Raw genomic sequence first — 24,192 nt, 5'->3', positions numbered from 1 at the left:
GCTCTTCCCGGCGCTTCCTGGCTCCATCCCGCCGCAGTGAGCGGCGCTACGGAGAGCACGGGCCCGGGACAGCGGGGCGCTCTTGTGGCCGGCCTGGGCCGCCCTCCCGCCGCCGTCCCGCTGCCTCGCAGGCCGCCGTCCCGGGTGCAGGATGACCCCTCCGTCCCACTGGGACTTCCCGGTGGAGCTGTGCTGCCGGCCCATGGCGTTCGTCACGCTCACCGGCCTGGACGTGGTGTACAACGCCGTACACCGCGCCGTGTGGGACGCCTTCTGCGCCAACCGCAGAGCCGACCGCGTCCCCATCTCCTTCAAAGTGCTGCCCGGCGACCACGAGTACCCCAAGTGCAGGACGAAGGTAGCGAGCGGCACCGGCCCCGGCTGCGCCCCGTCCTGGCGGGTCCCAGCCCGCGGCAGGAGCGGCCCCGGGAGCGGGGGTGCGGGGCTCGGTGGCTCCCGGCGGGGCAGGGCCGTGCTCCCCTCTGCCTGGGCTGCAGCCGGCTGGCACCGCGCTCTGCCCGACCTCGGCTCCTCTTCCCCCGGTGCTGGAGGGGAAGTGTGGGAGCTCCGAGTCAGGGAAATTGCCAGGGCGAAGGGAAGCCGAGGGCGTTGTGATGGAGCGCTGTGGGTGCATAGGAAGCCTAGGGGTGCCTTAGCTCATGAGCCAGAAGCAGAGAATGCCTGTATAGTTTTTTTTTTTTTAAAGTACTTGCTACTGTTCTACATGGCATTAAGGTGCCTTGTAAAATTTGAGCTTTAATGAAACCCAAAATTTAACTTTGGAGAAATTAGGTACTTAATGTATTCTGAAAAAAAACCCTAACCTAACCTATAAAGCTTTTTTTTACTAAACATTTCACTTTAAGTGAGTGAAACACAGTAGAAGGTATATCTCTGCTATTCTTTCTGCTATGCAATGTCAATGAGTTTAACTATTATAAAACTACATAATTCCGTGATGCTGGCAAAGACAAAGACTGGTCTGTCCTTGCACTGTTTTGAGACCACTGTTTTCAATTGAGCCTAGTATTTCATGGCAGTGTATGAGACTTGCTCCTGAACTTGACCCTCTCCTCCAGCCTCCCTGGAATCTGTTGTTCTTTGCTGTTAATAATATCTTATGCCAGAGCTATTGAGGGATATGGCTTGATAGGAAGCAAAGGCTTGAGGGGAACAATGTTAAAGGAAAGATAACAAACATATTAAGTGACAAGAATGTAGAGGATATGCCATTTCTCCTGATAGAAATGTTTGTAAATGGATTTTGTAGCTTGCTTCAATATCCTCAATATTTTCAGAGGACATCCTATGAGTGGTATATTCCAAAAGGAATCCTGAAGACTGGTTGGATGAACAAACACCTGAATTTGGTTCCAGCACTTGTGGTGGTATTCTATGAACTGGACTGGGATGAGCCACAGTGGAAAGAAAAGCAGTTGGAGTGTGCTACTCGAGTTGAAATTGTCAGGTAGATTTTTTCACTTGCTTCATAATGTACTGCGGGCTAATGTAAGTGTGAATTGCAGAATCTGTTTGCATTCTAGAACATACCATTTTTTTTTTATTAAACATAAATTAAAAGGAACTTGACCTTTGCTTTTTAATATGCAACTGACAGTAAAGAACTTTTTAAATTGTTTATTTGTAAAACCATTACTTATTTTACTGAAGTAAAAACAGCCCCTGAAATTTTACTTGCTAAACTCAGCACAATTGTTCTGTCCCAAAAGAAGGAAGACAGCATTTTTTGAATGATGGAGCATATTGTGTTGTTCGGCTTTTTCACCTTTGTAGCATTCTTCCAGTGCTTCCATCTAGACTGAAATATTGTTTTTTCTGCTTATTCAGAAATAAGAAGTGAAACCTTGACACTGTGCTATGTTGTCTGTATTTTAGGCAAAGTTTGCAGGGAAGAAATACCAAAGTTGCTGTGGTTTTGATTCAGAAAAAAACACCATTGCCTCCAGGTACTTGAAAACTATGCACAGTTGTGGAGTCCTCATTTTTCAGAAGCCCAGTGGATTGAGCTGACTTTGGTTTGTCACATCTGTGGTTCTTCATCTGATGTCATCTACATTCATTAAATGCACCCTGACTGCAGGAAGGTGTAAGATAAAAAGAGCATTCAGGACAGTTGACCCTTTGATACTTTTATCCCTAACTTCTTCCTCTTAAGTTCAATTGCATTTTTTGATACACAGTATCAGAGATGGCTTATATGGTAATACAGCTGACCTGGCTTCTTGTAAGCAAGTTGCATTTTAAACATTGCTTGAGATCAGGAAAAGCAGTAAAAGCATTGAGAACTTAGAGGAAGGGTATTTGGTACCTACAGAGGTCATTTGTCTTAACTTGGTTTTAATCTTTAAAATTTTGGAGCTGTGTGGAACTGTGAAATGTGATACGCTTTAACTTTGAATTTCTGTAGAGCTACTGTGTGCTTTCTGGCAAACCGTTTTTTGCTCTACCTGCTGCATGTGTTTGTCTTTCCTGGATGCTATTGTATTTCTCAAGACATGAGATATTTAATTCTGTGAGAGATGAGAAACTTAGATTAGACTTGTAATTTTTTGCTAAAAACTGCTAGAAAGTTTCTGCATGTGTTCTGCTGGATGAAGCACATTGTTCTCTGAAAGAAGTAAGAAAGAATGTGCTCTTGGTTTTATCTTTATTAGATTTTTCAACACTGCTTAGACCTTTTGGTCTACCTAAGGTTCATAACCTGACCTTTAAGCTTTTAGAACTGGTTTGGCATTGCAGCACCACATACCTCTTACTTGTGCTTTCCTTGACTTCACTAGGGGAAGATGTTATTGCATCAGAGAGGGCTGCAGCTTTATGTAATGCTTGTGACCTGTCTGGAAAATCACTCTTTGTACTTCCCCACACTGATCATCTTGTTGGCTATATTATAAGGTAAGTGTTGTGAACCCCTGTCTTGCTCTGTTTGCAGACCGTGGGATGGCTTACACGGCACCTGGCCTGCTGGCAGCAGATGGTGAACACTTGTCTCAAAGGGGAAGAAAGATTTGCATGCAAGAGTTAGCAAAGCTTACTGAAAGGGCTTTAAACTACACTTAAAGGTGGGAAAGGGATAAAACCAGTTTCACTGAAAATGAGCCTGGGGTCAGCGTGCCAGTGTTGGACTATTGGTGTGCTAGCAAGAGCCTTCATTCTGGTGGCTCAGTGGAGATAGTGGATGGAAATCCATGCAGAGCTGTGTCCAGTTCTGGGCACCCCAGTGCAAGGAAGACATTGAGGTGCTAGAGTGTGTCCAGGGAAGGGCAACAGGGCTGGTGAAGGGTCGGGAGCAAAAGCCTTATAAGGAGCAGCTTAGGGAACTGGGGGTCTTTAGTCTGGAGAAAAGGAGACTTGGGGAAGACCTTATTGCTCTCTACAACTCCCTGAAAGGAGGCTGTAGTGGACAGGTTGGTCTCTTCCCCTGGGCTTCCCTTCAAGCCATAGGATGAGAAGAAATGGTTTAAGTTGCTTCAGGGGAGATTTAGATTGGATATTAGGAAAAATTTCTTCACCAAAGGGGTTATCAAGCATTGGAACAAGATGCCTAGGGAAGAGGTTGAGTCACCATTGAAGGTGTATTTAAAAGACATGTATACTGTGCTAAGGGACAGTAGGATGGGCTTAGTGTTGAACTTAGAAACAGGTTGACAGTTACATTTGATGATCTTAAAGTTGTTTTCCAATCTAAGCAATTCCATGATTCTAATGGAGAATTTGAGAGGTCATAGGCTGAGACGAATGCTATGTGGCACACTGATTGTAGACCAGCAGTGAATGTTTTACCTATTTGCTGGAGTTCTTCAGGTTATTCTGATGAATTTCACACAATTTCATTTCTCTGTGAGGTTGAGTAATGACAGTCAGAGATGTTGCTTTTAAAGAAATATTACTAGATATCCCAAGCCATTCCCCAGGTAGAGGTAAAGTGGACTTTTCTACTTCTACAGTGGTTTTGGCCCTGCTGGTTTGAAATTATTTTCCATAAAAATATGTTTTTAGGTTTATCTCTTAGCAGGCTTTTGCTTTCTTCCCCCCCTTCCACTTCCTGGCCATGTAGTTCTCTCCTTCTGTTTACACTAAGTGGCGTCTATCTGGTTGCAAATATGATGTCTTTGCCATGTTATACATTTCTTGTGCCTTCTGTTTTGATGTTTACATGGACTACAAATAATTCAGGAAGGCCTTATAAAAGCAGATTGAGGAAAGGTAGACACTTTTGCATAACTCTAAAAAGAAGGGCTCAAACTAAGTCAAATAATGTTTATAATTAGTTTATAATTAGTTTAAATTTTTCCATATACCCTCAGGGAGAGGAGGGGTCACAGTCTGACGCTAATTCTTCTCTCACCTTCATATTTATATATAAACAGTATAATTCTCAACATAAATTAATGCTGTTATTGTATCCACGTTGCTCACAAATTGCCACTGGAATTGATTAAGATAAAGTAACCATTACTTCTAGCTTTTCATATTTTTTTCGGTGCTAAATTGAGATTATAGTAACAGAACTGATACTTCAGCCTTTATTTCCTGCGTGTGTCAGTGCTGTTGCATGTATTCCTCTCCTGGATTCTGATCTTGTTTTAGTTGATTTTACTCCTTACAGCTTGGTCATACAACATATGCTCCTTAGATCCTCCTCAGTCTCATGTTGCATTTGGTGTTCTTGTCCTCTTTGTCCTCTCCCCCTGTGAGTTGCTGTGGGCTATTTCTCTTGCTGACAAGTTTCACTGTTACCTCTGCAACCAAGGTAGCTGTTGATGTTTGGACAGAATGATGAGACCTACTTTGTACTCTCAAAATTTTATTTATTGCTTTTTTTCCCTTTCCACTCCTTCCCCCACAGTCCAGCAAACAGATGCAGTTCATACTCTGTGAGCCTCAACAGGGTTTTCTTGTTTTGACTTAAGGGCATCTCATCTTTCTATTACCTTGCAAAATCAGAACAGCTCATCCTGAGACTATCTTAAATTAAATGCTAGAGTTTGTTGAGAAGTTAGTATATAAGGCTCTCAACTTACTTGTTCTACTTATTACTATCCTTTTTGTGGAAGATTTTTGTCTGCAGACTCTTACCCTGTGTGGTAACTTAGAGGAGTTTAGAAATAGCACAAGGTCCTTTGGCAACACTAAAATAAACATGATTAAAAGTAACTTATTTTGAAGAACTTAAGAATTTTTTTGTATGTGGGAGAAACTTTGTGAAACTTATGAGCAACTTTGTTGCAGGTTGGAAAATGCTTTCTATGAGCATGCACAGACTTACTATTATACGGAAATAAGAAGAGTTAAGTCTCATAAGGAGTTCTTGAACAAAACCACTCATCAGGTAATGTTTCCCTATTTGTGAAATACCGTGCAAGTTATATTGCATGTTAAAACATTAAAATGTTTGTTACTTAAATTTATTCCTCCCTTCCAATTTCAGATGTCCTCTCTTAGTATAGGAAGTAAATCTGGTAGTATTTTCTGCAATTTAAACTTTTATTTTGATTGGGTTTGTTCTTACATTTCTTTCTCACATCTTCCTTTGAAGAGCTGCAGGCAAAATTAAGTTCTCAGATTAAAAGAAGAAAAACTTCTCATTTATCTACATGGTTTAACATATTTGAGTGTAGTTGTGGGATGCGTTTCCCTTAGATATTTTGTACTCAGAGTTGTACTTGATTTCAGTTTTTATCTTTTGTTTTTGAAATCCACTCAGACACATTATGTTCTGTCACTATTGCCAGCTTTGCTCTCTTGGAAGCTGGAATCCAAGTGGTGAGCTCCAAACCACAATCAGGTCTGTTGGCATAGAGATTCTGGGGTGTTACAAAGCCTCTCCCTTGTGCCAGGGTAACAGGCTTTGAATAGATTGAATCTGTTGAAAGATCACTGCTGTGTCATGGTGAACTATAGACAGAACTATTAGGAAACAGTTGCACAGTCACTTTTTCAAGTCAAGTGCTGTATTATGTAAACCTCTGAAGTTACCCCCTGTATCTCTTTGTAGGTAACAAGGTATGTTTGGATGTTTGTGAGTAATGTACACTGGTTGTGTTTTGCAGCTTTTGTTTGTTAGACACCAGTTCAAAATAGCCTTCTTCAGTGAGCTGAAACAGGATACACAGAATGCTCTCAAGTAAGGCTCATGTTATCTTCCCCCACCCTCTCCACCCCAAATTACTGCTAAGCCATAGACTGACAAATATTTTCTTGAATGCAAAATTATTTAAATATGTATGTAAGGGGCGAGTTCTTCACTGGGAAGAATGCTCTGGTTGGAAGGCTGTTTTTCGCTGTCGGCAGTGCTGTTCTAGAACTTTATTATCATATGTGATTTAACTCTAATTATTCCTGCTTAGGAATTACAGAACTGCATATAATCTTGTGCATGAATTGAGGGCTCATGAAACAAACATGCTGGAAATCAAGACCATGGCAGGATTTATAAATTACAAGGTAACAACTCTACTTCTAGTCTTTGATAACTGTTACTTAAAAGGAAAAAGTTGATGCACCTTTAATGGGGAAAGGCTGTAAAGTTCAGTTTTATTTTGCATTTACAGAGATGGATTAGAAAGAGTTATCATTGGAACACCAATTATGCTCAGACTTGCAGAGACTTCTGAATTCCACACAAAAGAAAGATCCTTAGCTGAAGTTTGGAATTATCTTGAAGGATTTAAGTTCATTTGAGATGCAGTCTTCTGAAAGAATAGGCTCTAACTCTCACTCTGAGCAGGGAGAATGAACACCAGGGTTGCATGTTCCTTGAATATTTTTGTCTTCTTGCAAAGCTTAGGCCAATTTAGTTCAGTTACTGCTTAATAGGGGGAAGAAAGTAACTCTCTAAGAATCAGTCCCTACTTTTGTGGTATTTTGAGGACTTTTAGGTAAAGCAAAACTATCCCACCACTTACAAGAATCTTGGAGTTGTATTCCATCAAATTCCATTGGCGAACTGCAGGCTTCAAAATAATGATATTTCTAGAGGCTCTGATGTTCCCTGTTATATTTGGCAGTGAGTTATGCACTCTTCCATTGATGTCATGGGCAAGAAGGGGATAATAAATAGTATTAGATGAGATAGAGAACCACATGGTTTCAGGTGTAGTACATTATGGTTTACATCTACTTTTCTTCTTTAGTTTTTTATGCAATTTTTGCTCTTCAGAAATATGTAGAATTAGTTGGGGGACTGCAGGGTTGAGTGCTAATCCTTAGCAGCCTAACAGTGGTTTTTCATTTTACTTTTATCTTTTCCTAGATCTGTCGCCTCTGTTTTCAACATAATACTCCACTGGATGCCATTGCACAGTTCAGGAAGCATATTGATCTATGCAAGAAAAAAATAGGAAGTGCAGAATTGGCTTTTGAGCATGCTGCCTGGATGTCTAAACAGTATGTTTTTTCTTAGTTGTGTTTTAGATAAGCAGTGAACTTCAAAAGGTTTACTTGTCTGGACAAGATACCAGTTCTTAGTTTTCTATCTAAGAGATACACAAGAACATAAAATACACTATTGTTGTGTTTTGCATTGCTCATCGACTGCTTTTCTCTTTGAATGAACAGAATATGAACAAATGCAGCCGTAGAACTTAGATGCAAAAGTTCAGAGAAATGTCATCTGTCTTGAGGAACCAGAACTTTTATTTGTAGGGTACCTTTCAGTTCATATTGCTGTTCAATACACAGTCTTGGTTATGAATGGGTTTTTTTTAACAGGTTTCAGGCTTTTGGGGACTTGTTTGATGAAGCAATTAAGCTGGGATTGACAGCAATTCAAACTCAGAATCCAGGTTTCTATTACCAGCAGGCAGCCTACTATGCACAGGAGCGGAAGCAACTAGCAAGTGTGCTATGTAACCATGATGTAAGTTGGGAGGGGAGAAATGCTTTGTGATAGTGAATTCCCTAATGTAGTCTTAAGCAGAAGTGAAACAATCTGTAATATGTGTAAATATAATCCTAGGGAAGGATATGTGTCTTTGTGATGCTTGTTAACATTACATGTATTTGTAATGTATGAGAAAAGTTGCCCCAGAACAAATACATTAGTATTTATTTATTTATTTACAAATAATTCTGACATGTTTTAAAATTTTTAATATACTTTAGCATCTCTGCATACTTGAAAACTCACTTTGTTTTTCCAGTATGTTTATTATGTGCACTGTGTCTGGTGGCTTAGAGGAAGCAGAGAAACAAGAGCATTGGTACTAGGATATGGGGGGTATTGTTTTAGTATTTTCCTAACACTTGTCTGGTAGAAAATGAAACTGGAACCCTTTTAATTACTGTATTTGAATTTACAGTCCTCTGTGCCATATCCCAATCCGGATCCCCTGGAAACGCAAACTGGAGTGCTTGACTTCTATGGGCAGAGACCATGGCGGCAAGGAATATTAAGTATGTTTCTCTACTGCTACAGAAATATGAGCTTGCATCCTTATTTGAGATCAGATTAGAAAAGGACTAATTTGTCTTAACATACACACTTTAAATGTTAAAATATGCAGCATAAGGACTAGGTGATTTTACTGTAATTTGCTGATTTTGGATAGATTATTAAAAGCAAGGGAAAAGACAGTTGTGTTCTAGAATTTCCCTTCTAGGGAGATATAGCTGCTTGTGAGGTAGTAGAATGTGTGAGTGTGTTTGAGTTGAAGCTTGCATTGCATGTTGCTCATGGTATAAATTGTTCCCTTTGGGTTTGGACAGAATTCCAGTTTCATGGATTTTTTCATTGTCTTATGCAGGCTTTGATCTTTCTGATCCTGAAAAGGAGAAGATGGGGATTTTATCCCTACAGCTAAAAGAGAAAGATGTTCTTCACTCAGTAAGTTTTATTCTTAAAAAAAAAAAAAATCTGTTGTTTTAACATGACCCTAATGTTTGCATATATAATGATATTGGTAATGGTTTTATCCTCTAGGAGCTAATAATCACTTTGTTGAGTAATGCTGTCGCACAGTTCAAGAAGTACAAATGTCCAAGGATGAAAAGTCATTTGAGTGAGTACAGATAATCAGATGCATTTTTTAAATTCAATTTTGCAAAGACTTTCAGTAATGATCTGGATTTTTTTTTTCAGTGGTTCAAATGGGAGAAGAATATTACTATGCTAAAGATTATGCCAAAGCTTTGAAGTGAGTATCATTCATGATTGCTTCTTTAATGTGCTGCCTTCTCACTAAGACCCCATGTCTTATTGCTATGGAATAATGTTGGAAGCTTGTTTGAGATGCTCCTTGTATCTGTTGTGATTGAAGCACAAGCTATGAACCCCACTTATATTAAAGAAACTAAAACAGATGAGTCAGTTATTAGAGCATAAAAACTTCCTGCTCTGAGCTGTTGTGGGAATTTGCCATATTGGGCAAATTATCTATTTCTAACTCGCTGATTGAGTGCTGTCTGTCTGTCTCTTGTTTGAAGTAGGAGAGATGTATTTACTTGCTAGTAGGTGACTGGATTTTACATGGAAGATAAGATAGACTAGGATAAACAGATCAATTTGTGTTGTCTGATTGTTCTATGAACAAGCATTTTTTGTTTATGTTAGGTAGATTTTTCTGAAGTAGGCAGGAATTCTTGTCTCAAATAGTTGAGAAGAGTTTTAAAAATTACTGCTTTGTTAGTGGTCAGTGGTCAGTATTAGGAACATATTAAGGTGTGTGGTTTTGCCTGATAAAGATTGATGCATATGTTGTGGACCTTTGCAGCTCCTGAAGGAGGATGGGAAATAGGAAAGAAAAGAAACATCTTGGCTTAAGGAACATTAAATTCCTTCAGTTTGGAAGGGGACTTTGTTGTGAGGGTTTGGTTTGTTTTTCTAAATACCTACTGCATATTCAACAGTAAGGCATATTTTAAAATGCAATATTGGACTAAGGCACTTCTATCCAGTTGCTAGTTTCTTTATCATACTTTCATGCTGGTTTTGGTAAATCATTGACCTGTATAAACAGTAGACTTTAATCTAGCATTTGTATTAGTGAAAATGAATTCTGTATTAATGATACCAAAAAAATGCATGCTTCTAAAAATATTGACGAGCATAACTTGTTTCCTCTCAACTTTGTTGTGTTGCAGGCTTTTGGATTATGTTATGTGTGATTATCGCAGCGAAGGATGGTGGACCCTCCTCACTTCCATATTGACAACAGCACTCAAATGTTCATATCTGATGGCCCAGCTGAAAGATTATATCACGTACTCTTTAGAGCTACTGGGTAGAGGTATTCTTCTCTGAATATTTTGAAATATGACAAATCATTGACAGACACAGTGCTTACAGTACTTCAAATTATTTGACTACAAAATAACTGTGTACTTGTGCTGGATTTTCACTACTCTCTGTGCTACAGTGGGAGTTGAGTTGTCTTTCTTTTCTATTATAAAATTCATTGCATTCAAATAGACTGTGTTAGGATATCTGAGATGCAGAGCTTCATTTGAGACTGTTCAAATAATGTAACAGGAACATCCTGAGCTTTGGGGTGGCAACGAACAGTAGTATAGCTAAAAGAGAAAAACATTTTTCCTAGTAACAAACCTAACACGATTTTTCTGGACTATAATATCCTAAATATGCTTCTGCAAGAATCTTTATAGATCTCTGCTGATGAAATATGTATGCAGGACAGTTTAGGGGGAAAATGTGGCATAGGGTGGCTCCACAGTAAAAATGCAAGCACTCTGGTCTGTGTAATGCCTGCTCCTTGACATTGCAGAAATAATCCTTTGGGGCCCTAAATTGCTAATACCACTATTAGTGCCAGTGGTAAAGGGTTTGCATCTTCTTAGAGCTAGTCAGGCTACTCTGCTTTGTATTGAAGAATAGAAGATTATTTAAAAACACCTTTCTTCAAGAAAAAAATGCTTATTTTAAGTAGTCCTTGTTTCTTCCTGTCACCTTCTATGAAAGGAGGGTGACAGGAAGAAGTTTTTTTGAAGTTGTTTTTTTCCAGTATTATCTGAGCTGGCCTCTTTGTGTGTTCCAGCCTTGTCTATGCTTTCTTCTGTTTTTAAACATAAACAAGGAGATATAAGCATTATTCTTCTGAGGCTTTGCTCCAATAAATTACCAAATGCTCAAAAATATTTTACTTGGTTCCAGTGAAAGTAAGACAAAACATTTAAAACGGGAATGTCCTTTCTTATGGTAGATGAATGTTAGATTTTTTTTTCCACTGGAATGTGTTATTGGAAAGATGCAATCTGAGGGGAAGATTTTACTGTTAAGTTAAAAAAAAAGTAGAGACCCTTGCTTCTGTCTTGTAATCTTTGTTTCGTTCTCTTTATTAGCATCTACTCTTAAAGAAGATCAGAAATCTCGAATAGAAAAAAATCTCATAAAAGTTCTGATGGTAAGTGGCAGAACTCCTAATACCCTTTCAAATAATGCTAGGAGTGGTCAGTGTCTGGTAACCTCCTTTTATTGCTCTTTGTAATCCTTTGCCTGCATACAGAATGAAAGCCCCGATCCTGAACCTGATTGTGACACTGCTGCTGTGAAAGCATCACAGAAACTGTGGGCTGACCGTGTTTCCTTGGCAGGCAGTAATATTTTTACAATAGAAGTCCAAGATTTTATACCATTTGGTAAGTAAGAAAGCAAATTTACACCAGACCATAATTTTGGATGTAGTTATACCTTGACAAATCTATTTAGGATGAAAATATGAAGGATGTATTAAAACTAACAACAGTGTTCCAGCCTTGCTCTGTTCCTTGTCTAAATCAACAAGATAAGAAATAATGAGAGAAGTTGGTGATCTCTTATCCCTGATATGGATTACTAAAGAATTCCCTGGGTTTTTTTAAAGACTTCTGATATTAAGGTGTGCTGTGAAGTAGGATTCTGAGGAAAGAGGGAAGAATGTGTGCAAAGTAATACTTTCCATTGAAAGGGGGGCATGCTTGACATCCAAGTGTACAGGGCTATCTATTTTCTGCTGGACATCTGCATCTCCTCTCCTGTGCAAAGGTTTTGGCCAAGTGCTGAACAGTGCCTTTCTGGGACAGTGTTAGTTGCCAAATTTGTCCACTTGCAAAACAGAGTTGCAAGAGTATGCACAGAACAATTCTTGCCACAATCATTTCAGGAGTGTACTTCTGGAATTTATTGTTATAGTTTATGTTTAACACCTACTTCTTGTTTCTCTTTGCTTTTTCTTTTTCATTTCTTTTTTAATTTCAGTACAGTGCAAAGCAAAATTTCTTGCTCCTAGTTTTCATGTTGATGTTCCTGTGCAGTTTGATGTGTTCTTGAGAGCTGATTGTCCCCATCCTATCAGGTTTTCTAAGCTCTGCATCAGTTTCAATAATCAGGTACCTGTGTTCTAACTATCTCTGACCTACTGACAGAAACTGATAATAAGAATGGAATAACATTTTATTTGTTTTAAACATTGAAAGAAAGATCAAAAGTTTTTGCTCAAAATTATATTAATACTTTAGCTGAAAGATGTTTTGGGTTTTTAATACATTATCTATTGCTTTTGACAAATATATTGATTCTGGAATAAGAGTCTGAAATGCACTTTGATTAGTTTATATGTCATATCTAGGTTTTTTTATGAAGCTTGCTAAAGTTTCAGAAGGATCATTTTAATGTCTTATTTCTTCTGATTTGTGAAGTTATATTAATATATAATGGATTAATTATATAATAATATATAATTAATATATAATGGATATATTATATATTATAATCAATATATAATTGATGTTGTGTCAAAAAATTGCAGTGTAATTACTTGTAGTTTAACTATGATATTGTGAAAAGTAGGATACAGTTTGATCCAGTGACGCGGAGTCTTAATATTTGCTGCACTGCCATTACTCTCTAATGATGTCTTCTGCCAGAATGTATCAACTTTTTTCCTCACTTCTCCATTGTAGGATTACAACCAATACTGTGTTGTAGAAGAAGCCTATCAGAAAAGTGATATTCTAGAACAGTCATCACAAGGAACAATGTGCTTAGTGCCTGGCAAAACAAGAAAATTCTCTTTCAAATTTGTTGCAAAAACTGAAGATGTAGGAAAGAAGATTGAGGTTTGTCCTTTTGTTTTGTACCTTTCTTACTGTTATATGCAGTGAACTCAAACTACAGTGTGCCCCTAATCTAGCACCAGTTAAAAAAATCAATGCAGTTCTGAATGTCTGAATTCTTGAAACTGAGTATCAAAAGTGAGTGTAACTATTGACAATGACAAAACAGGAAGAAAACCACAAAAATTGAAGAATTGTTTCAAGAAAATTTTAACATTTTTTAAAAAGATTTGCAATACTTGAAAAGTGAGTGGTTGTGTAGTACTGTGGCAGGGTAGGAAATTGCAGCTTATTACACTGCTTGCACCTGAACACAGATACTTTTTCCACTGCTGTTCCATTAAATGAAATTCTGGGGTGGTGAGGTCCTCAGTCTCCAAGCTGTCAGAAGCTTTTTGATGGTATTTATTATGTCTGTCTGTGCTGGAAAACTACATTGCTACAACAGGTGATCAGAAGACTCACCAATAGGTGTTTAAATTTGTGTCTATCAGATCACTTCTGTGGATTTGATCCTGGGAAGTGAATCTGGCCGCTGTGTGATTCTGAACTGGCGAGGAGGAGGGGGAGATGCTTCCTCCTCTCAAGAAGCATTGCAGGCAGCACGGTCCTTCAAGCGAAGACCCAAGCTTCCAGACAATGAAGTGCACTGGGACACTTTGACAATTCAGGCAAGCACGATGTGAGTAACTGGGGTTCCAGACTGGTCTTTTTTATTGAGTTGTTCCCATCATGTTATTTTTCAGGAGTCTCACATCTCTTAGTTTAATAGGCCACCAGTTGTGGGAACTTTCTTACACAATGGGGTGTTTTACCCTCCTTTAAATTAGGCTTAAAAGCAAGTTATTTAAGAATGATACAATAACTGAGTCTTTTCTCTTAAAGGATTATTTCTAGAGTGCCGAACATTTCTGTTCAGCTCCGTCATGAGCCTCCTGCCCTGACTAATGAAATGTATTGTTTGATTGTGACAGTCCAGTCACATGAGGAGACAGTGGCCAAAGATGTCAAGCTTACAGCAGGTTTAAAGCCAGGTATTTGGGGTTATTTTCTTTTAGTCCAGCAGTCTCATAATTGACTCCTTTTTGTGGATGCAATGCAGAGAAATACAGTAAACTTGTAGTAATTTTCTCGCAGTAATTAAAAGCCAAACCAAAGTGCAAATTTGGAACGATGAAATACCAGTGGTAAGAACAACAGCTAACAGACTCATTCAATTATGATTATTTTAACCACTGCTTGTCTGTGGTGCTTACATGGGTATTTTCAGAATATAAATCTTAAGAAGATTGAAAGAAAACATGAAAGCTTTTATATTCTTTTCTGACTTTTTATTCCGTGTGCTTGTAACCAAAATTTTCTTTTCCCCAGACAGAGATCTTTTTCTTGCTGAGCTGAAAGCACTAGACAGTGCTAGATAAATGTTTTCTAAGGGACAGTGCTAGATAAATGTTTTCTAAGGATAGACTTTTTAGGTTTTCTCTCACACCCACCCTGCTTTTTTTGTTTTCTCTGCCCTGGACAACATGGTTTGGTTTTTAAACCACTTGAAATTTGGGGAACAATGGAGCACTGAAGCAGTATTTCTTAAAAAGCAAAGGAAAAAAATGCATATATTGTATGTCTGAGTCCTAGCTATCTCTATGTAGATATTGCTGACAGTTTTCAGTATGTGAAGCCCAAATATTATACTCAGTATTCATCTTTGTAGTAATTATCCTCAAAAACAAAAGTCTTTTTTAAGTCACTGGCATATAGGATGCCATACATTCTCTGTATTCTGAAATAGAACCTTGTTTTCTATAGAGTTGTATGGTTCATTAAAGTCACTGGAGTATTCTTGAAACTTGTTTAATTGGATGTTTGGGCTTGGCTCCTGAAGCACTGTTTAATAGATGGTCTTTGTTTTTCTTTTTTTTCTTTTTTTTCCTTGCTTGATCTAATCTCTTTAACGTGGGATACGCAAGGTCAGTGTGGGTTTGCTGATTGCATTAAAGGAACAATTGAAATCTGACATTTCACTTATAGGGAAGGTGATGTATTTTCCACAGTAGTAACTCTTTGGCAAGATGTGGCTTGTTTTGCTTTGAAAATTATCCCATGTAATTGCAGTAATGCCATTATTCTAGTTAAGCTCTGACTGAAGAATGGTGTCATTTAACATCTATACGTTTCTTTTTATGTACTTTCAACACTGACTTGAAAGAAAAGTTTTTAAAATATGTGAAATCATTAAACCGTGTTCTTGAAAACAAAAGAATCACAGAACAGTGAAATTACCTTTGTACTTCATTATAGAATATCAAGAAAAACTTGGATCACATAATCCTGTTGTATTACATAGATGGTAGGGAATATCTAGATATGATTTCTGATTTTTGAGATATTTTTTTTCCTGGCCCAAAGAGATGAAACAATAAACTTGCAAGGGTACAAATGCTTCAACTTGGGAAATTTTGAGATGTTGTCAAATCTATCTTCTGCTGGTACTTTTGAAAAATTCTCTTGATAAAATGAACTGTGTTAATTCCTCATGCATTGCTTTTAGAGATTTTTTTTTTTGTTTTAGTTATTGTTTTCATGCTTTAGTGATGTAAGCACTGTTTTTAATCCTAGGGCAAGATGCTAACCTGACTCAGAAAACTCAGGTGACTCTTCATGGAACAGATGCATGTGATGACTCTTTTCCTGCACTGCTTCCTGATATCCCTGTAGGAGACTTGCAACCAGGGGAAAAGGTCAAGGCTTAAAACCTTACTTCTATATCACACTCAAGAAAATAGGGACCAACTGATAAGACTCCCTTAGACTTCAGTTTACTTTCTGGTATCTGAACCAATAAATTAAATGTTTATGGCATATTTTGCCTACTGTTTACATGTAGTTTAGTATTCCTTTAATGTGGCCATCTTTTGGACTAAATTGGAGAATAAGGTATGGTCTGGGTTTGATGACACAGCTGGGAGATAAGAATTAAGGAGGCTAACTTAAGCAGTGCATTTCATTAGCAGTTAATGGACAGTAGATAATAGTCAGCAAGTGTAATTCGGGATGGGAAAGGACCAAATATGCACTGAACTGAAGTTGTGACTAGTTAGTTAGAAGTTGGTTATGTCATATATTACACAGTTATGGGTTTGGTTTTTTTTTTATTTTTTTAATTGTATTTTTAAGTAACAGACGAGCATCTAGAACAAATCCGGTGAAGCAACTGGAGTTGTGCTGCTCTGGTTAAAATCATTTGCTGCATGATCCGGATTGTGCATTCTAGGAGATACATTATCGTCAAAATAATGCCCATTCTACTGTTGCCCTGTTGGACCAAGTCAGATGATTAACAACTTTTGGACAGCTCTAGACCTAATGAATGTAGTTTAGAAATAGCTCACACAGTCTCCTTTATTTTGCAGCTGGAAAAACCAATATACATCCGTTGTGGAACAGTTGGTGCAAGAATGTTTCTATTTTACATTTCTTACTTAATCAACACTGTTGTTGAGGGGAAGGAAATCCTCTGCAGGTGTCACCGGGTAGGTTTTAAAGATGCACTATTTGCATTTTATACAGATAAATTTGTGAAACACAAGAAATATTCTAAAATTTAGAGTATCTTAGTACCCTTTCCAGGAGATAGAATAAATGCTAAGTCAGCAGTATGGTAGCCCTTTTTAGCATGAACAGTTCTATAACTATTAGCAGAAGAAAAGTTTTCTATATTTGCTCATAAATATATAAAGATATGTTCTTCCCTGGGGAGGACTTGATTAAAATAACAATTAAAAGTAACTTTATATTAATAATCTTTGACATCAATAGCCAGGCCTTAAGTTGACTATAACTTTTTTCCCCTCTATTCTTCCCATCCCTTTTGTTGCCTCTAAAGGATGAAACTGTAACCATAGACACAGTATTTCCTTTTGATGTTGCTGTCAAATTTGTCTCCACAAAGGTATGTGTTTGAAAAGTTGTTCATGTTTTGGAATCACAGCACTTTGGAGTCACACCCTGTTTAGTTAGAAATAGTCAGAGCTTGTGTGTGTCTTGACAGCTGGAGCACTTGGACAGAGTATTTGCAGATATACCATTTTTACTGATGACGGACATCCTGAGTGCCTCTCCTTGGCCTCTCACTATTGTAACAAGCAAGTTGCAGCTGTCAGCTTCCATGACCCCAGTAGATCAACTGGAATCTTATGTGGAGAATGGTAAGTTTTCTTAGAGTATGTTCTCTATCACTTTTTGCATAAATTGGGAGTAATAAAGGGGGACACTTTAAATAATGTTTGTTAATTGAATTGTAAGTGGAAGAAAGATGCTTAGTACTCTAGTTGCTTGCCAGAATACAGCTTGGAGAGCAGCATGCTTTAGAATGTAGTTGTGCTTCACTAGGTCAACTAAAAAGACTTGGATGATGGATGGTAAATAAAATTCTAAATATAATAGACATGAGGGAAAGCACCTGAAATACTTCTGAAATGCAACTTCTTAGATATCCATATCAAAAGATACTCAGTATTTCCAGTGTTTCTGGGCCATATATAATTTCTGGAATACACTTTACCGTGTGATAGAGGCAGTATCCCAAGGCCAGTGATCCATGTCCATAACTGCATTCACAAAACTGAAAAATGTGAAGCTAGAAAGGGTAGGTTATAAAGAACGACCAGTAGTAACCATCTTTTTTCTTTTAATATTACCACAGTTTAGTAACTTATTTGCATTTTAAGAAGTTATCTTGAAGATCTCAGCCATTAAAACTGCAGTGTGTTAGCTTTGAAGTTAAGTGGAGTCCTTAAAAGTAAAGCTGATCCAACATCTTCCAACAAAACACTGTCTTTGCATTTGTGGCATCAGAGATGTGAATTATGTCTTCTGTCAAAACTGGATGCAGTGAGGTACTCTGGGTGACTGCCTGACCGTGGGACAGCTGTCCACTCATGTAATCAAGGACTGACTTGCAAGGCTCTACTTGCTCTGTTGATTCAAGGATTGCCTGGCAAAAAGCAATTATTTCCCAGACCTTTTAGTCTTCAAACCATGATATTTCATCTTCAGCTCTGGCACCTCGTGCTTCATGGCTTCTGGCTGATGCTCAGAAAGAGCTGAGTGCCAGGCCATGGGAACCCTGTAGGTGTCAACCGTTCAGCTGAACATCTTTTGGTTGATGGGGTTTTTTAAAATATTAACGATAAATTTTGAAAGACCAAAAATAATTTTCTTATTCCTTTTTAAAAATCACTCTCTACATGTAAAGGCACTCTTTTTTTATAGTTTATTTGAGTGGAGAAAAAAGAAAAGAAGAAACAGTGAACTCAGTTTCACTGAAAAGCCAGTAGATTTTTCTTGCTTTCCTTCTCTTCCCTGCCCTCATCCATTTCAGAAGGAGAAGGGGATGTGTCCATGTTCATTTTAATTTTCAAGCATCAGAAGCATCTTATGCTGATGCCTTAGCATCTGCTGTAGAAGTGTAGAACTTGAATTTGCATTATTTTGCTTTTTGTGTGTGTTTATGAACTCTAAATTTGCAATGATTCATTCTATGTGTACATTGAGGATATTATAATACTGTTCATGAAGTAAAGTGACATATATTTGTGTATGTTACCCTTTCATGTATTAGAATACTTCCCAATCTATTAGATTTATACATTATGTAGGTATACTTTGCAAACACTTCAAAGGCCTTTCTGGCTGAATGTTTGTGTTTGTGTCATATTGCATTTCTAGGCTTGGTGACTTAGGCTGTTATTATGCTTTGATTTTAAACAAAGTCTTGCTGATAGTTGTTTTACAGACAGGTGAGAGTGCCAGTGAGTGCTTTTGCCTTAGATGTCCTCCAGTTACTAATGCTAGTGGAGTGGCAACTGGATGTTATATAATTTCCTGGAAGAGGTAAGCATTTTTTGGCATTGATAAGTACAGAAGTAAGCTGATTTATTTTAGGAATGATAGTGAGATGTTGGGTTTGGATTTTTTTGGGGAGTGGGGAGGAGTGCAAAAAAACAAACAAGTAAGTTCAGTATTTTCTTGTAACAAGCACTGTTTAGACTTTGGACCTACTAATTACTACTTAGTTTGTATACTTATTTGATACTTTATGTAGTATAATATTCAACATGGTCTGCATTTGACTTTTTCCTGCAGAAGTTCACCTGTGGAAAGTGTACCTGTTGTTAACACAGTCATCACACTGCCACATGTGATTGTAGAGAGCATTCCCCTTCATGTTAATGCAGGTAATATTAATTTGGCAACATACATGTCCTAATTAGAATTTCAAAGACTGCCAAAATTTTTGCAGCATCCAGAGCTTCAATTTACTGTAGCAAAATACAGAAAAGTGGTGCTGAATATTATGGAGCTAGAGAAAGAAGCTGCCTCAAGGCTTGCTCTTCTTTCCCCTTGGAGGGAAGAGGAGGGTAGGTAGTTGCACAAATGTGTTCTCCTAAAAGCTGTCAGTGGAGCTGACATAGTACTCAACATGTGTTATGTGGCAGCACAGAGACTGGAGTTAGCTCTGCTGATGCTGCCTTCCCAGTGGGTTTCTCTAGATGCCTATGGCAACAGTTGTTCCATCCACCCACATTCTGGGTGCATCCCAGGAAGAAACAGACCGGAGAGCTGGAGATGCTTGTTGGCAGGTGAAATGTTTCTCTTATAGCACTTCACCTGCACAAGAACAGAGGGGGATGGAAATGCCCACCAAACAAACATAATTGCAGTGTTTTCCTCGTGGCTTGGTCTCATTTGTACTGAGATTCTTCCACTATCCTCCTATCCTGTTACACTTTGACGGATCTTCCTGACAGTATTTGATTAGATTTTGGTAAGTTGAAAATAGTCAGCAGCAATGGAAGTGACTTTCTAGTTAGTATTCTTGGGCAGCGTTAGCAGCTGGGAGGTTTGTAACTAGATGTTGAGACATGGTACTGAAAAACTGTAATGAAGCTGTGTTCTGTTGTTTAATCTGTTTCTAAAAAATCTTGTCAGAAGGACTTTAGATGCCTAGTTCTTGTATCTTTTTTTCTTAGTCTTTCACTGCTTTTTGCAATAGACTTTTTTTTTTTTTAGTAGAACTTCAGGATGTATTTTGTATTTGAGGTAACTAACTTTCTTTCCAAAGATCTGCCATCATTTGGTCGAGTCCGAGAGTCCTTACCTGTGAGGTATCACCTGCAAAATAAGACCAATTTAGTCCAGGATGTGGAGGTGTCCGTGGAGCCCAGTGATGCCTTCATGTTCTCTGGCCTTAAACAGGTACAGAATTGTCACATCCACTGATCCTGCTGGTTTATCTGGTAGTGAAGAATACGTTGATTAGACTTACAGTGATGTACAGAGAGGATAAATTCAATGGTTTTTAGATGTTTAAAGTATGGTAAATTCTGTCTGGAAGAATATATGAATGCAGACTCCATTGTAAAAAGGGCTAGATGGAAGCCTGTCTAGGGGATGTTTGTCATGTCATTCATGGGTAACATGGTGTTTTGGTATAGAAGCAATACTTTAACTAGAATTGGAAAGGAGTTGCATTCTTTACAGCTTCAGAAAGTAACCAGTGCATAAATAGAAAGCAGGCAGAGCTTTTGGACACAGAACTTACCTATGGTTGTGGCTTTCTTTTCTTCTTTTTTTAAGATCCGGCTACGAATCCTGCCTGGCTCGCAGCAGGAGATGTTGTATAACTTCTACCCTCTGATGGCTGGCTATCAGCAGTTACCTTCTCTTCACGTGAACCTGCTGCGGTTCCCAAACTTCACCAACCAGTTGCTCAGACGTTTCATACCAACACACATTTTTGTAAAGGTGAGGCTTGTGGAGTGTCTTGTGTTTCAAGGCTCCCCTTGGGGCTGCTCAAAATCTGGGGGCAGCCACCCCAGCTGTGTTCAAAGCTGAGTGTCTCTAAGCAGACTAAAATGTCCAGCTTGTAACAGGGTTACTTGCTTTGAAAAATCTTGTGTTGTGCATTGGTATTGTCAGCTAAAATCTTTAGGAAGTCTGTTTCAGTGCAGTATGTATTTGGTTACCACTAGGTGAATGAACTGAATGTGCTTGTCATGTCCCTGTTGTTCTGTTCCATGTCTGACTCTGTAAAAGGAGTTTTAAAAGTGCCTCTATTTTGAGCATAGTAGAGTGAGCTAAGTAATCAAATACTTTTAATACCATGATTCATAGCACTTCTGAAAAAAGTGTCTGAGCAACCCATATGACTAAGTTCAGAGACACTGTAGCATCCCACACCTCCCTAAATAACTTCTAAAACACATTCTGTCAGTGAATCAGTCTAGATTTTTTTCCATAGGTGGTATAACTCTGAAGACAGTTCAATCATGCCGTGAAAAACAGATCTTTTTACTTTCTAAGAATAATTTAAATCCATTTGCCCAAAACAGTGCATTCTCATTCCACTGCTGCTGTCTCCAGAATATTTTGTTCACTTTTTATTCAGACTCTTAACAAGCAAGGAGCCCAAAGACTTGTTTATATGATTTGAGATGGTCTTGTTCAGAAATCTGTAATCGCCTTTTTAGGAAACTGGCCTGGCATTATTTCAATTTTGTTTTAACCAAAAGAGATAGGCAGAACTTACTTTTTGAGTGTGCTGGCAGTCACTGATTCTTCAAGATTGGTTGTCAGGTGGTCCTCCTAAGTAAATAGAAGAGGCATTTTTTCTTAAAAGTGTGGTGTTCATAAAGCTCCTGTGGACTCTTAAGCTTCAGAATTCTTTGCTTTTGCTTTGAAGCTGTCAGAACATCAGAAAACCTTCTTGTAAGGATACCTTTTCTTCTTAAGTACTTCTTCCTCGCTCTCTTCTATCCCTAGTGATGTTGATTAAAATTTCTCCAAGAAACTGTCAGTCTAATTCCTGTTGTACACATTGATAATTATCAGCTTTCTATCCTGCAGTAAAGCTCAGAGCTCTGATCAGCCAGGCCTTGTCTAAGCTGTGCAGGTTGTGTGGAGAAGGCATTTACCAGGGCACTTGAGGAGCTGAGGCCTCTAGGGGCAAACTGAAATTTCAGTTGGATGTCCTGTGTGTTTGTGCCACTGTTGGAAACCTTTAGAAGTAGGATCAGCTTAATGCTACTCTTGGGTACCTGAGCTACACTGACATCACAGTGTATTGCAGAATTAGTTTCCTAGTAGTCTTTTTTGCCTGGGTGTGGGTTTTTTTGTTGGTTTTGGATTCTTGAGGGAAGTTTGTTTGGGTGGCTTGTTTTGTTTTGTTTTGGTTTTAATTCTCTGTCTTTATTTTCTTAAAGCCTCAGGGTCGTCAAGCAGATGACAACTCGATTGCAGCTGCATAGCTTTGGGACCTGTACCTCTGCACTTAAAGAAATGGGATGTTGCACAGAATATGTAAATCTCACTTTGGAAACAAGGCTTTGATCAAACCATAAGAATTAAATTTTATTTTGAAATTACAACTCTTAGCAGTACTAATGTTTAAAAAAAAAGCTAGTGTTTCATAGACTTTCTTTAAGGAATAAACACGTGGGGAAATCTTGGTGCTTTATTTAACGGGAGCATTCTTTTGAAGTTAATTTTGAATGTCAAACTCTTACAAGTATTATTGAGGCATATTAAATGTCTTGAATATTTAAGAAATGCTAATTCATTTGACCAAACCTGAAAGATGTTTTCACAGTTAACTGTGCAAAGTGCAAAGTTTGTATTTACTATTAGAGATTTAAAACATTGAAAATTACCATTTTTTACAGAAGTTTGTCCTGTGCCACTTGTGTTGAAGACAGAGCAGGTTATGCAGTAGCACTGTAAATTACAAATGGTTACATTGTACTGTTGCAATTGAGCAGCTTACTAGTCCTTTAAAACCATAACTCTCAAAAAAAAGGCACTATTTCTCCTGGGTAAGCCATACATCCAATTTTGAATTCAGCAGCTAGTCTAAAGAACAGAGATTCAGTCATACCAGTTGGACTATCCAACCTGGAGCTGGTGTGGTTTGGGGTTACTTTTACAGACACAGTTTCCAGATTAAAGACATGTCTTGATATTCTCCTGCTGTGTGAATTTAAAAAATAAACATCCTATTGTTGTACAGCTCTGGATGAACTGGTGTGTAAAGTACAGTAAAATATGTATATATAAAAAATTGCGTTGTGAGAATTTGCGTTGTTTAACTTTCTAAATTACATTTTGATTGCTTGGGAAATACCTTATTTATTGTCAAAGTAAAGTTCTAATAAACTGCTTGTGACAGAGTACTTCTGAAACTGTCCCTAACTGCATTGCTTTCACAGTTTTTTCATAACTCTGATCTCAGTTGTGGACTGATACATCCATCTATGGCATTGAGGTCCAAAATAACAGCTGTGACTACTTGAAGGAAAGCATGTGTGAAGTCCTGAAAATATGTGTGAGGATATACTGGTTTTCCATGGAGTGCAGAGGTAGTTGTATTATGAGGGTTTTTCCAATGTATAGATGGGGATAAGAGGATGACTGGCAAACTGTGCTGAGAAGAACAAATTAAACCTTCCTTACTCTTTGCTTAAATGTACTGAACTAAGTGGCAGTCATGGAATAGTATTTTATCTTTCTCATTTGGTTGTTTTTTGGTTTTTTTTAGAGTGGAAAATGTATTTCTTTTCCAGACTTTTTTTTTTCTCTTAAGTAGTCACTCAGGTTGCTGCAATGCTGGCACCTCTGTTACTGCTTCTTGAAAGACATGTTGATGCAAGTAGTGTAAGTGTTTGGTGAAGAATTGGGTGCCTTCCCCCACCCCCAAAACAGTCTAACAGTGGTTTTTCTCCCTTTGAGAAAGGGAATGATGTAAAATACTTTCATGGTTACAATAATGTTGGAGTCTTAAGGGAATTGTGTAAATACATTCCTACTTAAAATTGTGAGTAGTAAGAATGATATGGAAAAACAGAAATGCAGACAAATCCCACACCGTAGCAAAAGCTTGCTACTTTGCCATAGTCACAATTCCTGTTCTTTCATTCACAAAGGGAATGAAATCCCTTTCTTGGTTCATATGATCTTACTATAGCTGTAGACACTACAAAGCAAATATTTTTGTGCTAATTGTCTCTAAAGTGCTAGGCACACCTTTTATGCTATGTAAATGGCTGATGTGAATGAAAACATGCA

General features: G+C 38.1%; 1 protein-coding gene across 1 annotated transcript; it reads left to right on the top strand.

Moving 5' to 3' along the window:
- Positions 1–5: 5 nt before the first annotated feature.
- Positions 6–23,314, top strand: TRAPPC11 (trafficking protein particle complex 11). Its single transcript, XM_038135104.1, has 29 exons — positions 6–358; positions 1,299–1,468; positions 1,897–1,967; positions 2,802–2,916; positions 5,254–5,353; positions 6,075–6,148; positions 6,372–6,468; positions 7,277–7,410; positions 7,735–7,882; positions 8,325–8,418; positions 8,769–8,848; positions 8,945–9,023; positions 9,104–9,158; positions 10,105–10,250; positions 11,320–11,381; positions 11,484–11,616; positions 12,215–12,345; positions 12,919–13,074; positions 13,566–13,753; positions 13,957–14,105; positions 15,688–15,809; positions 16,482–16,601; positions 16,955–17,020; positions 17,120–17,276; positions 18,855–18,963; positions 19,216–19,307; positions 20,195–20,328; positions 20,710–20,877; positions 22,335–23,314. Exons 1-29 carry the CDS (start codon positions 152–154, stop codon positions 22,377–22,379), a joined length of 3,402 nt encoding a protein of 1,133 aa, XP_037991032.1. The 5' UTR covers positions 6–151; the 3' UTR covers positions 22,380–23,314.
- Positions 23,315–24,192: the final 878 nt, after the last annotated feature.

The sequence above is a fragment of the Motacilla alba genome, chromosome 4, assembly GCF_015832195.1.
Source record: "Motacilla alba alba isolate MOTALB_02 chromosome 4, Motacilla_alba_V1.0_pri, whole genome shotgun sequence".
In the NCBI taxonomy this organism is placed as follows: Eukaryota; Metazoa; Chordata; class Aves; order Passeriformes; family Motacillidae; genus Motacilla; species Motacilla alba.
The sequence above is the reverse complement of the archived record's forward strand: the minus strand, read 5'-3'. Positions and strand labels throughout refer to the sequence as shown.